Below are 16,805 nucleotides of genomic sequence, written 5' to 3'. Positions count from 1 at the left end.
TTTTTCCCAGCTTGGAGTTCGGGGGACGTTCTCAGTCATCTTACTCTAGCTGTCTTCCCAACTCACCCCTGGACCTTTGGGAGTAGGAGAGCCCATGGCGGCTTCCCAGAAACACGGTGAGTTAGGGGAGGACGGGCATCCTCCCTTCGCCGGGCCCAGTCTGATCACTGCTGATGAGAGCCGGGAAGGGCCTTCCAGGGCATCTGGGCCAGTCCTTTCCCTTGGAGTGTGAGAAGACAGGCCCGCAGGGGACGAGGGATTGCACCCAAAACCCTAGAGCGGCAGACTGAGAATCCCAAGCCCAGGGCAAGTCCGATGCACCTTCCATTACATTCCACTGGTTTTCAGAATTCCCCCAGTGAAGAGCAGCTCCAAGGTGGAAATCAGCACGCTTTCAAAGTTGTGTTACTGGCGTGTGATACAATCCCCTTGATGTTCAAAGCTTTATTTATTCGTTCATTCATTCATTCATTCATTCATTTATTTAAATAATAGCTTTTTATTTTCAAAATATATGCAAAGGTAGTTTTCAACATTCACTCTTGCAAAACCTTGTCCTCCCACTCTCCCTTGGACAGCAAGTAATCCATTATAGGTTAAACGTGCAGTTCTTCTATACATATTTCCATAATTATGCTATGTAAAAAAAAATCAGATCAAAAAGGGGAAAAAAGAAAGAAAACAGAAAGCAAGAAAATAACAAAAAAGATGAAAATACCATGTTGTGATCCACACTCAGTCCCACAGCCCCCTCTCTGGGTGCAGATGCTTCTCTCCATCACAACATCATTGGAATGAATCACCTCATTGTTGAAAAGAACCATGTCCATCAGAATGGATCCTGACATAATTTTGTTGTTGATATGTACAGTGTTCCCTTGGTTCTCATTTCACTCAGCATCCGTTCATGTAAGTCTCTCCAGGCCTCTATTCCTCCTGCTGGTCATTTCTTACAGAACAATAGTATTCCATAACATTCATATACCACGATTTATTCAGCCATTCTCCAATTAATCCACTCAGTTTCCAGTTTCTAGCCACTACGAAAAGAGCTGCCACAAACATTCTGGCACACACAGGTCCCTTTCCCTTCTTTAAAATCTCTTTGGGATAGAAGCCCAGTAGTAGTACTGCTGGATCTAAGGGTATGCAGTTTGATAACTCATTGGGAATAGTTCCAAATGCTTTTGAGAATGGCTGGATCCATTTACAGTTCTACCAACAATGTATCTGTCCCAGTTTTCCCATATCCCCTCCAACATTTATTGTTATCATTTCCTATCATCTTAGCCAATCTGACAGGTGTGTAGTAGTAATCCAAAGTTGTCTTAGTTTGCATTTCTCTGATCAATAGTGATTTAGAACGTTTTTTCATATTACTAGAAATGATTTTAATTTCATCCTCTGAAAATTGCCTGTTCATATCCTTTGGCCATTTATCAATTGGAGAATGGCTTGCATTATAAATGAGTCGGTTTCTATATATTTTAGAAATAAGGCCTTTATCAGAACCCTTGGATATAAAAACTTTTCTCCTGCTTTCAGATTCCCTTCTAATCTTGTCTGCATTGGCTTTGTTTGTACAAAAACTTAACTTAATATAATCAAAATTAATCCATTTTGCATTTTATAATGTCCTCTTGTTCTTCTTTAGCCACATATTCCTTCTCCAAAGATCTGAGGAGGTAAATTATCCTTTGTTCTTCTAATTTGTCTAGAGTATCACTATGTCTAAATTATGAACCCATTTCAATATTATCTTTGTATAAGATGTTAGGTCTTGGTCAATGCCTAGTTTCTACCACTATTTTCCAATCTTCCCAGCAATTTTTATCAAATAGTGAATTCTTATTTCAGAAATTGGGGTCTTTGGGTTTATCAAATACTAGATTCTATAGTCATTGACTATTGTGTCTTGTGAATCTAACCTATTTATTCTACCAATCCATTACTGTTTCTTAGCCAGTACCAAATGGTTTTGATGACCACTAATTTATATTATTTTATCACCAAGAGTTTTAAAAGCAGAAAAAAGAATTTCTTATTACATCTTGTTGCTTTAAAACACACACACCCATGTTCTGCATTTATTATTGGATGCCTCCTTTCAGTCTAGTATTGGTTTCTTTTCTCTGTTGTTCCATGAATATTTATGGACAATCTGAGTTATCTTTTGCTCCTGATAAAAGGTGCTTTTCATTGAAGATGTCTGGCTAATGAGATTTAGCTGTGGCTTTTGGTAAATATGTGTGCCTCATGGATCTCAGTTCAGCATTTTTGGAACTAGAGTTTTGCTTTCAGGTATTCTTCCCTAGTACTGAAGTAATATATGACTCCTTGATTCAGATGGTTTCCCTATACCATTTGTGGTTATAAGTCATATTAAACTCCTTTATACTATAACAGATCTTACAACTAGTTAAGAGGCTTTGCAGATGTACTTTGCACCAAAAATAATAATAAATCCATATCTAAGTATAGCCAATAAATAAAAGTTTGGGGTTAGTTTTTATGCATTTTAGATTGGCCTTTGTTGCATTGTCTGTTCCTCTAAATGATGGGCTGTTTGATACACCTAAGGCTTCCAGTCACTGAAAAGCCTGGATTAGAGGTTTTGGATGAATAAATGGTGTTCCCATCAGTACCAGTGGTTTATGCAAATGAATCCCAAATCTCCATATTCAGCTTCAATCGTGGTGAGCATAACTTGCTCATTGACATCTTGATTCAGATCTTCCATGGGCATTTTAAACCTTTTAAAACAAAATCAATTTTCTTTCCTTGTGGACTCAACCTTCTAACTTATTTCTTTTTTTTTTTTTTTTTCCTTATGATTTCCACCACTCTCCCAGTCACTCAGGTTCTCCACTTAGGGGTTATCTTCAGTTATTCATTCTCATGAATCCTCCCTGTTCTCTCTCTATCCAGGCAGTTTCCAAATCCTTGTCTGCTTGTGTTCCACAGTCATCCTCATCAGGCCCTTATCACTTCTCATCTGGACTCTGCAGTAATTCTATAGTACTATTCTCCTTGTAGTTTTCTCCCCCGTGATACATCCTCTATATTGCAGCCATGAGATTGTCCTAATGCAGTCTGACTAGGTAGCTCCAGTGGCTAGAAGCTATATTTTTTCTCTAGATAAAACTATAGACTCATTAATTTGATATCTAAAGTCCTCTAACAATTTAACTCCTGTCCATTTTCCAGGCTGATTAAATATTACTTTCAGGCATTCCATGTTCCATCCAAAGTGTCCTATTTAACTGTCATCTTCTTCCTTCTGTACTTAAGTCTTTGCACAGACTGTTCCACTACCACATCACATCCCTATCCCTGAAATGTTTACCTACCTACTTCTGTTGTTCTTGGATGCTTCCTTTTGAATGCTCCACAGTTAGTGCTCCTCCCTGCCAAAAAAATGATTTTATATACTTGTATTTATTTACCTGGTTATGTTTTCCTTCATTAGAATGCAAGCTGCTTTTTGCCTCTGTAGAACAAGCACCTAGCATAGAATCATGCAATATAATTACCACTTGAGTACATGCTTTTTGAACTGAATATACATGTACCTTATTTGTGGAAAAATAATTCTCTTTTTGCTAGGGAGTAGCAACATCTTCAAAATTGAAGGAGCATAATAAAACTTTCCATGGAAACTGGCCATCCCTTAGGCACTTTGAGACTGAAAGATAATTTTTTAATAGTGAACAAGAAATTTCTCCAAGGATAAAGGGTACATATATAATCCCCATTTTAATGAAATAATTGTTCTAGAAAAGCTCATAAACCAAGTTGCCCAACACAGATTTCCATTAAACATAGATCCTGGATTTAGAAGTGGAAGGGATCTTAGAGATCAACTTTTCTCATTTCCCAAAGAAGGAGATATTAAATTACACAAATAGGAAATGGCAGAACTTGGATTCTTGGCATTTAAAAACCTGAGAATACAACAAACATAAAGATTACATTTTTTTTAAAAGGAAAAAAATTTTTTACAATAATTGCTTAATTTTTTTTGACATGATTCCTTTTCAATTTTTAGGTGTATTGTTATTTGATAACACTGGTGTTATTGGGAAACCTGGCATTCTACTGGCAATAAAAAACTTTCCCCATACTTTTCCACTAGTTTTTGTTTCTTCTGAAAGTCTTTTCACTCACAGGTATTTTATATCAGCTGGAAAGACTGGAGGCTTCTGAGCAGAGATTAGCCAGGAGACAAGAGGAGCACCAAGAACTGCAGGATACAGAAATTGACTTGGAAGGAAAGATCCTTAAGCTGAGAAAACTTCGGGATGAACTGAAGACTAAAGTAAAGCTACAGGAAGCCAGTGTGAGTAGAGTTTAATACTTAATAGCTGGTGGTCAGCTAGGTAGTGCAGTAGATAGGGCACCAGCCCTGGAGTCCAGAGGACCTGGGTTCAAGTTTGTTCTCAGACACTTGACACTAATTAGCTGTGTGATCCTTGGCAAGTCATTTAACCTCACTTGCTTCACACAAGAAAACCCCTTAAAGAGTGTTTAATAGTAACTCTGGGAGAAGGATATTGAAAATGTGAAGACACCTGGGCTTGGTTGTTATGGGGCCAGATTTGGCATCAGGAAAACTCTGGTGCTCAAGATCTGTAGCAGAGCATTGGTCAACCATCATCAAATGAATTGGGGAAAATGAAATCACAGATGTGGATTTTTCCCCTCTCATCTCCATACCCCCTCCCTCTCCAACCTCCCCAAAAGTTCATTGTACAGATGTGGTATTAAAACTTTAATCTCATTTACAGCTCAGGATCTTGAGTTTTAAAAAATAGTTTTTATATTTTATGCTATAATCACAACCTAAGGAATTGTTTTTTGTAAATGATACCGTTTTCATATATATAAAAGCAAGTTTATGAAATTGTTTTTATCTTCTCAAAAACTGAGTACCTGATAATTCCAAAGCATACCCATATAGCTTTTATGTATGCCTGACATTAATGATGTATTCAGTGAGTTCTTCACAAAAACTGTTTCAAGTTTATGATCAAAGGCACCCAAACTTTATAAGTGAATGGGGTTTCCAGGCCAATTCCTGTGCTTGGAATATATCTATTCCTTATCTCTGTGTTTCCAAATCTTTATTTTTTATTTTTTTTTTTTTTTTATTCCCAAGTTCAGCTATTCTGTGAAGCCTTCTCTGATTTAATTTATTTTTCCCCATCTTCGTTCCCGTTTCTCATGCATCCTCAGATTTTTGTGGAATGGTTTGCTGGTTCTTTCCTTTATTTCATAATTCCTGCCTTAGCAACCAGCCAGTCTGTCAGTAATTATTTATTAAGTGCCTATTATAATCCAGGTACTATGTTATGCTCTGGGGATGCAAAAAGAAACAAAAGACAGTTCTGGTCCTTAAGGAGCTTACCATCTAATGGGGTAGACAATAAGCAAGCACATATATAAACAAGTAATATGCAGAATAAATAGGAAATGATTAAAAGAGGGAGGACTCTGGCATTAGGGGGAGTTGAGAAACACTTGCTATAGACAATGAGATTTTAATTGGAATTTTAAAGGCAATCAGTAGCTCAGTAATTGGAGTAGATGAGGGAGCATGGGGCAGGCATGGGGCAGCCAGAGAATGTGCCTTGAGCTGAGTGGGGGGGGGCTTGTTTGTGGTGTAACCGGAGGCCATTGGCAGGAGATCCAGTAGTATTGCCAGAAGAATTAGGTCTTAGGAACCTGGAAATGTAGAATGGGGTGAGATCATGATGGGTTTTAAATGTCCAGTAAAGCATTTTGTCTTTGATCCTGTGGGAGCCAGTGGAGTTTATGTGGAGTGGAGGGCGACATGATCCAACTTATGGCACAGAAAAATCATTTCGGTGCCTGAATAGAGGATGGATTGGAACAGGAGAAGCTTGAGGCAGGCAGACCTACCACCAGGCTATAGCAACAATCCAGGCCTGATATGATAAGGGTCTGCACTACAGTGATGGCAATGTCAAAAGAGGAGAGAAGGGGCCTTTTGGAGAAGTTGCAAAGCTAAAATCGATAAGCCTTGGTAAGAGTTTGGATGGGGATGGATTAGGTGGTGAGTGATAGCCAGGATCTGGGGTGTTCCTTAGTCGTGAACCTGAGGACCTGGATAGGATGCTGTTGGAGGAGTCTGAGAGGCAGGTGGAGCAACAGCATGGGGGGTCAGCAGGGGAAGAAGAGGGGAGAGTCATCAGCAGGAGGTAGGGCTTAAATCCACAGGAGCTGATGGGGGCAGTGTAGAGGGGGAGGAGGGCCAGGACAGAGCCCTGATAGGTACGTTTAGAGACATGATCTGGAGGACTTGGGCCCTGCCTCTGACACTTAGTCATTTAGTATTTAACTTACAAGCCTTACTTCCCTCATCTTTAAGAGGGATAATTGCTATATTACCTACCTCACAGGGGTGTCCTGAGGATCAGATGAGTTAATATGCAAGGTGTTTTAGAAATTATAAAGTACTCTACAATAAAATACTATAGTAATTATTACCACCTTGTTTTAGGCTATCTTATTTACACATTGTCTTCCACCATCCCCATAGAATGTAAACTTCTTGAAGCCACAGATCAGCTTTATTGTTATTGCATCTCCTGTGCTTGTGTGTAGTAAATGTTAAATATCAGTTTGAATGCTTTTTTAGATTTCAAACTTCTGGAAGGCAAGGACTGTATGTTTGTTGCCTTCCCTTTAATTTTCACCACTGTGCCCAGCACATACTAAGTATTTTGCAGAATTGTTGAATACATTAATCTGTTTTGCAGGCCAGAATACCCATCACTAATTTAGAGCCCTATGAACCATTGAAAAACCGTGAGGAAAATTTGGAGATGAAATTGGAAAAAGCTAAAGCCTTCTTTCAGGCATTTCATTTAACAGGTATTGACTGACCCCTCTGCCCCATCCTGGCACATACCCATGATCAATGACCTTGAATAAGACATTTCACCTGGGTGGGCTTCTTTTTAAAAATTAGGATGCAGAAGATGCTTGGGACAGAGGAAAGCAGCATTTAAGTGAGTTTTCCTAGAAAGTCCTTCCTAGCTGTAATATTTTTGTGATCATAGTATTATAGTTCTAGATGCATTTTTTTTAGCATTTGAGTGCCTGCTATGTGCCTGCAGTTAGGGGGATATCTGTGGGCAGTTGTCATTCCTCATGTTAGGTTCCCCATCAAAATATATCAGCCCCTTAGGATATTTAGTCATTCTGTCATTCATTTTATTTATCATATACCCAACCCTGTTTTATTCTTGACTTAGTATGTTAAATTGCATAAGTTTTTAGTCTCTAGGCTTCAGTTTTCTCTAAAATGTAGACATTCTGTCCCTTTTCTGTGTCACACAGGGATATAAAAAAAATTCATGTGGCATGCATATATGGAGTATTTTACTTTCCTCAGGGGGTGAACATTATAAATATTTCACTTTTCATATTGACTTTGTTGTTTAAAAGCTGTCACATAGACTGGCCTCTGCTGGTCTTCTCTTGGTTTTGACTCCTTATTTGGATACAGTGAAAGCATCAAAAGGGAAGAGTGATAACCTATAGCATCAAATGAGAGATCTCATTTCATCCTTTGTTTCAGGGCTCAATGGCAAATTGACCACGAAAGGGGTTTGTCTGTGCTTCAACACTGCTTTTGAGGGAAATATATTGGATTCTTATTATGTGGATGTTATCATCAAGAAACCACTAATAATACATCGCCATTCAGTTCCAGTCTTCATCCCCCTGGAACAGATAGCTGCAAAATACTTACAGACCGATTTTCAAAACTTCGTATATAGTCTCAGCGAACACCTAAATGCATATTCTGGAAGAAAATATCAGGCAGATCAAGTGCAGGTATGTGGGTCCTGTAGTCAAGAGTTATATATAACCTGTTTTGTGAGCCCAGGATTCAAAAATAAGATAACTATTTTTTCCTATATTATTAGTAGGTTTCAGTTTGCTTGAGGAAGAGGGCCAATCCTCTGAATAGGCACTCTGGGTAGTTAAGGAAGCATTTCTCTGCATATTTCTTCTTTGGGGCTTTTTAGGGAAGTTGGATTATCAGAAGTCATACTCTATTTTTCCTTGTGATTTGAAGGGGACCTTGAATTCCTCAAAGCCAGAAGAATACAAGCTTTTAAGGTAGATACAATAATAGTAACAGATAATGGAAAAGAAAGGAAAACTATTCAATTCATTTTGTTTTCTTTTCCAAGGACGATATGTATTCTTTGGACTAGAAAAGAGAGGGGGGGGAAATCATTATGAAGGGAGATGATACCTAAAGGATAAGTAGAGATTTGAAGAATCAGATCAGGAGATACAGACTGATTTCTACCCCAAGGTATCCGAAGAACTTGTAATTGTGATTGCTAAGTGTCAACAATCTTTAAAAAAAAAAAAAAAAAAAAAAGCATGGGTAGTAAGAGAAAGGGCAGGTGTTAGAATTTCTTGGGGAAAAAAGGGAAGAAAATAGATTCTATAAACTATCAGCCAGTGAACTTGGCTTTGCTTGTTGGCAAATCTCTGTAAAATGTTATGAAAGGAATGATTATCAAGTTTCAAGAAAAGGAGCAGAGGAAGTGTGAACCAAACCTGGACTGGGAAGCAGGAAGACCTGAGTTCAAATCTAGCTATGGACACTAATTATTAGCTCTATGATCACTTCACTTCTGTTTGTTTTCTGTTATAAAATGAGAATAAGAATAGGAGCTACACTGCACAAGTTTATTGTAGAAATCAAATGAGATAATTATAAAGGGCTCAGCATAATATCTGGCACTATATAAATAAATACATATTCTCTTCCCTTTCTTTCCCTCCTTCTTCTCAAACAATAGTATACTTCATTAGATCTGGAACTGTTGAATGTCTAGAACCACTCTTTAGTCCAATGATGGTTCTCTGTTTCTTAGAATGAGATCTCTAGTAGTTTGCTCTAGTGAAGGAGCTAGAAATAATCCTGTGCTGTTTAATATTTGAATTAATGACTTGGATAGAATAATTTTAGGGAGGAAGGAGAATACTTATTAGATTTGCAGATGACATAAAACAAGGTGGGAGAGTTAGATATTTGGATTAGTTTCCAAAAAGATCATGATGGGTTAGAATATTAGGCTGACTCAATATGAAAGTCGTTAAGGATAAATGGAAAGTCTTGCATTTGAGTTGAACAAAGAGACTTCACAAATAAAAAAATGGAGGAATTATATTTCTATGAAAAATATCTGGGAGATTAATAACTGCAGGCTAAATGTGTCAACAGAAATGAAGGGGCCAAATCAGCTAGTTCAGTATAAGCTAATTTAAGAGAGAGATGGCTTCCAAGAATAAATAAGTAGTAGCTCTATTGTACTCTGACCTATCAAACCAACCTTTTGTGGGTTTCTATTTTGTGTATAGTGGTTTAAGAAGGATGTCAATAAAAGGCAACCAAAATGGTGAAAGACCTTGAATCTAGGTCATGAGAATTGTTTGAAGGAATAATGAATGTTTAATCAGAAAAAAGAAGTCAGGGAAATAGAGGTTATATTTAGAGGTCATTAAGTACAAATCCCATATTTTATGAATGAGGAAACTGAGCCCCACTGAGATGGTCTGACTCGCTCAGGGACAACACAGCTACTAGAGCTCCATGAATACAGACTTGTGCCTCCTCTCTGGTTTGGTAGGGGGACTTTGGGAGTGCTACAGCCAAAATATTCCTCACCCTGTGAGCAGCCTGGCTAGTAGGGTGACAGGTGCAAGGCAGAAAACAAAAACCATGAAGTTTATTAAAGCCCCTTCAACTTTTTTGCTCCCCCAGGGTCACCTTGGCTTAGACATTCTCATTCAAATATGATTTTACAAAATATTAAGAATTCAACAGGATCTCAGGAACTTAACTAGCTCAACCCATAGCTACACAAGAATGTGTACAATACAACATTCGAGGAGGGGTCACCTGACATTTGCTGGAAGATTTCCAGTAAGGCAGAATTTGCCACTCCCAGGGTGGCCCTTTTGAATAACTAATTGTTCAGAAGATTTTCCTTATGTAAGGCTCACATGTACTTCTCTGCAACTTTCATGGCTTCTATAGTGAATTACATGAGACAAAGTAAAATCATTCCATTTATTAATTTTTACTATTTTAAATTTTATTTGCAACATGTCCTTCTTTGGCTTCAGTTACTTGTTTTACATGATTTGACTTTGGGTTCACAAGACTTTAATATCTATTTCTAAATATAATTTTGGCTATTGACCCATTTTTCTAGATCTAGCCTTGATTATTGCCTCCAAGTTTTCAATGGGGTTTAAATCAAGGGGAATCCCAGGCCACTGATGCATATTTATGTATTATCACTTAGAAAAATTTTAACCTTTCATAGTATGTGGCGTGATGTAAATTCATTATACAGTATTCCAAGTTCATTTGTTAATTTCTGTAATTCTGGACAATTCTATCTGGTATATCAAAGTATTTATCGGAATTCAGCATTCCCTCAGTAGAGCCAAGACTTATGGAAGAAAAAAATCCCCAGAACATTTTTTGGGTAGACATTTCAGAATACAAAGTTGCCCAGATCTTATAGGTTCAGTTGTATTTTTGACAGTGGTTTTTATATAGCCTTAAGTGAAAAAGTGAGTTGAATCATTAAACATTACTTTATTCACATCTTTAAGATGCCAGTCTTCATACTGTCTTACCCATAACTAGTGTTTCATCTTCTTAGCAATCACTTAAAAGCATTCTAGATATTTTAAAATTGGTAAAATTGGTATGTTCTTCCAACATTAGGAAGCTAATAGAGTTATCAATTACTACAGCTCTGAAAGACTTGCTTTATGATAATTAATTTGAATGTTTTGAAGCAAAATTTCAATTCTTGACTTTTTTTTCAATTTTAATAAATTTTTTTTTTGGTTCTTCATTGCAACTAGTCAAGATTTGAACTATCCTTGAACCATATGACTTCATCACACCAACAATCTCTAACATCATAACATCTTTAACAATAACTGAAGTATGTTCTTTAAGAACTCCAGTTTTTTGCATATTTCCTTGGAGGAATGTCTGTTCTTAAAAACTAGAGAATTGATGACACAAAAAACACACAGGTAACAATCCAACATACAGCTAACAGGAAAAGCAGCCTAATCTAATTCAAACCAGTCAGGGTCAAACGTTCTGAGTCAGACTAGTGCCACTAGAAACATACTATGCAAAAATGCATAATTTTTGTCAAAATATATAGCCATCTTAAAATTACAGCAGGTTCCTAGTAATTTGGATGCCACTGTGTCATCTGCTTCAATAAAACTGTGATTGTTTTTCACCTGTTTTTTGTTTCAGAGAATCATTTTTTCCCACTGAAGAGAGCTAGATTTCATGTTGGCATAGAGATGCTCTTTCAGGGGTAGATTCAAACTATTCTTAAACTTTTATCATTGAACTTTCCCATTCTTCACCTTGCTTATATACAGAAACATAGAGCAAGATTTTTCTACTTTTATGAAGGAAAATAATAACCATTATTTTCTTTTGTAATTGACTTATTTGAAAAATGGTTAGATTTCCATTGTGTTCTGTGTTTCTAGGACTGAAAAATTGGAGTTACATAAGAAGGCAGACAGATAATGAGCTGATCTGATAATGTAGAATAAGCGAATCACATTAATAAAGTGTTTCCCAATCTGTTTTGGGATTACATCTTTTTAAATTCACTATTCAGTTTCTGGCCATCCCTCCATCTTTATGAAGACACTGATATCTTTAGTATTGTGTGTTCAAGCATCATGAAGAATTAGTTATAATAATTATGCTGTTCTTTGGTATTTTTGTTTTAAACTTTGCTTCTCTAGGGTGGCTTTTCTCCTTTCCTGGCCAGGCCCTTGCAGAGAAATTCGCTGTGCACTTTGCTGTCATTCACGTACACCATGGACCCCAGTGGAGAGTCCTTCCCTTTTTGTGCCAGACTTGTGTACCATGACCTCACAATTACTCTTCCCACCAGTGTCACAATTACATATCAAGGTAAGAAGAGGGACTCCAAATATTTATGTAGAAAAAGTTTCCTTGTACTCTAATAATATTTAGCATAATCTGGTCAATTTAAATACTAAAGAGGGTATCAGCCAGACTTTTGGAAACCAGTTTCCAATGGGGACAAATGGCTCTGTGCAGTGCAGAAACTGAGATTTTCATCAGCTTAATTGATTTTTCCCCCCTCCCCTTCCTGAAGGAAAGACATAATTATGTTGTTCTTCCTCTCATCACTAATGGAATTTTGTCAGAGCTCTTATCCTTCCATGTCTGGTCAACAAGACAGTCATGATAAAGTGTGCAGTCATTTAAAACATGGACATGTTTGTGGAAGAGAGTCCACAGCTTCCTTGTCTCAAAACTATGTGGTCCAACTTCCACATTTTGCAGATAAGAACACTGAGACATATCTCAGGGAGAAACATATCAAGAACTAGCATCAGGTGGGATTTGAATCCAGGTCACCTGGCTTCCAGCATCTATTTTTTCACTACACTACACTGCTTCCATATTGTGAAACAGCAGACACAGAAAGGGGTGTGCCCTGCTGTGCCCTGTATACCATGGCTGGCTGATGGGGTAGGAGTGGCCATCATGAGGAGGGCAAGGCAGCACCCCTGGGTTTTCGTTGGCTAACCTCCCCAGAGGAGTACAACTCAGCACCTTCCTCACAATTCAGTTGCCAAGAGGACACTGAGAGGTTTAGTGCCTTGGCTCAAAGGTCCCAGTCCATATAGGTCAGAGGGAGACTGAAACCCAGGTCTTCATGCCTTCAAGGCTGGTTCTCTACCCACTCTACCACTGTGTCTCCGAGAAACAAAGAACAATAAGATAAAACCTGACGCTGAAATTCTGAATCTTTTATGAAGTTTAGATTTGAGTGAGCCAAGTCCCTCTCTCTGATTACTTTGTCTTAAGTGAATGCCCTTGGAAGAGCTCCTAGAGCACTCAACACTTATGCTTGTTGACCATGGCCAGGAGGAAGACCTCCCTGAAAGAGCCCTTGTTTGTACCAAACCAGACTGATGGATGGAATGTTTCTTCTTTAGGGACAGGAGCAACACCTGCCTCGTGGGAGGACCAGCGAGCAGCCCATGAGACTTTATTCTATAAAAATGCCCTTCATAAGGTATTTGAGTCTTTTTTGAGAGCAAAAAAGAACTTTGATTGTTTATCTAGTGTACCTAGAAGCAGATAAACCTGTTCCTTGGAAAATACATGCAAATTGATCAGGAGCAGTATTACTGAATGCCTTTTGGAACTGACAGGTATTTGATGGACTTTGGCTCTGACTCCACGCTTTCTCCATCACAAATTTTCCAATGCATGTGAATGGCTACACCCAACTTTTTATGTGGCCTGTAGGGGATAAATCTGTGAGCCTGTAGATTATAACTTTTCAAGGTTAAGCCATTGTGACCAGCCAGTGCTTGGATAGCTTGGACAGTAAGAGGACAGAATGGTGTGCTGAATATATCAGCAAATGAAACAAAAAATTGAGGAATATGGAGACAAGGAGATGGAAAAAATTCATTGAACCAAAAACTCCTGCCAGTAACTCATGGAAGCTTTATTTGTATTCTCATTTTCTTATGAAGAGGAACAAAAATGGCTTTGAAAATAAAATTATCAGAGGATAAAAATATGTATGTTGTGTATATTAGTTTGTGGTATAAACCAATGTAGCCTAAGCTAATGACTTGATTTGGTTGTATTCAATTAGAAAAGATTATTTGGAATAAGTAGATTAAGTAAATACTATCTAGCTAGAGCATTCTTAATCCATCTGTGAGAAACCCAAGTGGTGGAAAATAAACTAGGATCTACTCCAACCTAATCATATCCCCTCTGATGCTTTAGCCATCTGTATTCCCAAATCCTTCCTTCCTTCCTTCAAGAAATATTACCCAGGTCTTCATTTTTGTTTATCCCTTTTTCTATGAACCTTAAATCCTTGTCTGAATTCTTATTTCTCTAAGAAACCCTTAACTTTCAAAAAGCCTTATACCCTATGTCCAATAGATATGCATTTCCATTGTGACCACCTGGCTGGACTCCACTGTTTCATCTCCCCCATAAGCAACCACTGGCATGAGTAGCTCCTGTTATTATTAATAAAGGCTAATGAATGACACATGTAAGCTCACTTATGAGTGGCAGTGTTAGATCCTAAAGACTTGAATCCAGATTTCTCCAGCCGGACTTCAAGATCTCCAGTTCTACAATTTATGTCAATAGTGAATTAGCCACTGAAATTACCAGCAAATTACAGACCCTGTTTCTTCCTTCAGAGCCTTAACTTAGGAATTATTTAAAACATTGTGTTGGATTACTCCCTGAGTATAAACCTTGTTTAAAATTTCATGAGCAAAGCCCTAAAACAAACAAACAAACAAACAAAAACCTAATAGAGCTTTTTCTGTGTTTGATTTGTATTTGTTTTAGCACTTTTGGTCTCTGGCTCTGATCTGTCTTGTCCAGATCTCATATCTCCTCATTCTGAGTTCTTTCCACTGCATGTGAATTCTGGAATGTCAGAGACATCTCTGGGTACAGAAGTACATTGTAAAGTCTGATTAAGAGTTGTAGATTTATCTATACTACAGGCAATCTGAAAGCTCAGTGAGGATAAAGAAGAACCGATTATAAAATAGGTACCTTCTCTGAAGGTTGTCACATGTGATTGTATGTTAATCAATGGTTATTGAGGAAAGAAAAATGGTTAAGCAGTATGTGGGGCCAGTCTTTGTTCTTTTCCAGCTCTCATCCTAACCCTGAAGAAGAATGATCAGTAATCAAAGGTTAGATTTTAGTCCATGACACTAGATCCCATCTTCCAGGAAAGTTTTGTCTGAGTAGGTGAAACCCTGATTACTGTCACTCAGAACATAAGCAGGATTAGAAACCTCACAATAACCACACTTAGAGTTGGATAAACATTTTATTAAAACAGTCTTGTTCTTTATCACCTGTAAATTCTCTTTTAAAGCTATAGCAAAGGTGACTAGCAAGAGCTCAAAAGGCAAGGCAGTATTGGAAAGAAACTGTTAATTAACAGAAACAGTTAAAAATATAAATGTAGAAGAATCTGTTTATATATAATCTCTGTTCTTTCTTTTGGAAATAAATTTTTCCCCTCCCCCAAGTAAAAGGAAATATTGCACTCACTCTTCCTGATCTCAAGACTAAGGTGGCAGGGATGTCCATTACAATGAACAAACCAATCAGGACCAGTCTGTTTATTTCTCTGACTGCATGAAAACAAACTGGACCCTTTCTGGAGCTCCGTAACAGAAAAAGCCTCAATCCCTCTCATCTGTGCATACCCCATAGGATCTGGGTGACCAGCTCAGTAGCAAAGACCTTTGCTTGGGTACAAATGCTCTGCTCACAGTGGCTCTGGCCTCTCTTGGCTGGGGGGGAGGGGAGGTGCTAGGGTCCTGGAATGATCATTCCAGCACAATTTCTCCCTACTCTGAAGAAGCTGTCAGCACACTGAAAGGTGATTGCAGGTACCCACTGGGCTCACACTCCCAGAACAAAGGAGGGGAAGCAGGGAGAGGCTGTATCTAAAGTCTATGTGGGAATTCATTTGATAATTTCAGAATATCAAGACTTAAGTCATTTGTCTTTCACAAAAGTAGTGTTCTGCTTTGGAACTGCCCCTCCCATCTCTGGGGGGGTGAGAGCCACTCAGGAGTTGTCCACTACCTGGTGGGGCAGGGTGACGGAGGAGCCGTTAGGAAATGGGGCTGGCTTATCCCGTCCCTTAAGGAAGAAGGTCAGCAGCTCCCCCTTTCCTTTGACAAAGATGGGGCCACGTCTGACAAAGCGGAACCCGTATTCCCGTAGGATAGTCTGTGTTTCCTCCACCACCTAGAAAAGGAGGGATAGTACATAGGAAAGGGTGTTGGGTAGGGAGGTGATCCTAGATTGAAGTTATTTGTTCTGGGCAACAAGGGACTCCAGGATTAGGTGATGATTAAAGAACAAAGGTTAGTCTACTTGTGAGACTTTAAGCCAGTCAGCTTCTCTGGTCTGCAGATTCTCCATCTGCATACCACCTCCCACTTGTGACCTCTTGCCTTCAAAACTGCTCTTGATTAGGAGATGGGAAACACTCCCTAATTTTGCAGATGCAGAAGTTGAAAGCCAAAGAGTGAGGCCATGAGTGGCTGGGTCCAGAGTCAAGCCTAGACATGCTTAGCTCCAAATTTAGTCCTCCTAATGGGCCGGGCTGATCTCACCTAGATCTGCATGTGCAAAGGGGGAGGGGCTCCTCACAGAAGACCATCCCGGTCTCTGGCCTTCTCTCTTGATTAGGTATCTGGAAAGAAAGGTTCTGACCATGGCAACCCTATAGCCACTCAGGTCTGGAGTGAATGCCAGGCTGCCCAAATGGCTTGATCTGGTATGAAGGAGCTGGCTTCCCTGGCCATGGATTCCTCTAGCTTGGATACCTCAGCCCTGGGGACACATACCTGGATGTTGCCCATGACACCTGTTGACTCCATCCTACTGGCCACATTGACGGTATTCCCCCAGATATCATAGTGGGGTTTTCGGGCCCCTATAACTCCGGCCAGTACTCCTCCTTTATTCATACCTGAAAAAAAGTGGGAGAAATAAGATTTGCTATCACTGTTGTAACTTGTTCACATTTTATATATATATATATATATATATATATATATATATAATTTTTTTTTTTTTTTTAATAGTTTTTATTTACCAGATATATGCACGGGTAATTTTACAACATTGA

At 38.5% G+C, this 16,805-nt stretch overlaps 2 protein-coding genes across 4 annotated transcripts in view; one reads left to right on the top strand and one right to left on the bottom strand.

Annotated features, from left to right (window-relative positions):
- Positions 1-16,805, top strand: part of CENPO (centromere protein O) — a 33,868-nt gene that overhangs the window by 946 nt on the left and 16,117 nt on the right. The window contains exons 2-7 of one of the 2 annotated variants that reach the window (XM_074288371.1): positions 11-116; positions 4,170-4,339; positions 6,783-6,897; positions 7,607-7,866; positions 11,860-12,031; positions 13,090-13,169. In XM_074288371.1, the coding sequence (XP_074144472.1) occupies positions 95-116; positions 4,170-4,339; positions 6,783-6,897; positions 7,607-7,866; positions 11,860-12,031; positions 13,090-13,169 (819 nt within the window). In that variant the 5' untranslated portion in view covers positions 11-94. Of the gene's footprint in view, positions 1-10; positions 117-4,169; positions 4,340-6,782; positions 6,898-7,606; positions 7,867-11,859; positions 12,032-13,089; positions 13,684-16,805 lie in introns of those variants that run through there. The other variant, XM_074288372.1, reaches the window with a different exon arrangement.
- The window catches only part of ADCY3 (adenylate cyclase 3), a 107,791-nt gene continuing 105,953 nt past the window's right edge, over positions 14,968-16,805 (bottom strand). For both annotated transcript variants that reach the window (XM_074288369.1, XM_074288370.1), the window contains exons 21-22: positions 16,522-16,646; positions 14,968-15,916 (exon numbers count right to left, since the gene is read on the bottom strand). In XM_074288369.1, the coding sequence (XP_074144470.1) occupies positions 15,734-15,916; positions 16,522-16,646 (308 nt within the window). In that variant the 3' untranslated portion in view covers positions 14,968-15,733. The remainder of the gene's footprint in view (positions 15,917-16,521; positions 16,647-16,805) is intronic.

Source organism: Sminthopsis crassicaudata, chromosome 2 (assembly GCF_048593235.1).
Source record: "Sminthopsis crassicaudata isolate SCR6 chromosome 2, ASM4859323v1, whole genome shotgun sequence".
NCBI classification, from domain to species: domain Eukaryota; kingdom Metazoa; phylum Chordata; class Mammalia; order Dasyuromorphia; family Dasyuridae; genus Sminthopsis; species Sminthopsis crassicaudata.
The sequence above is the reverse complement of the archived record's forward strand: the minus strand, read 5'-3'. Positions and strand labels throughout refer to the sequence as shown.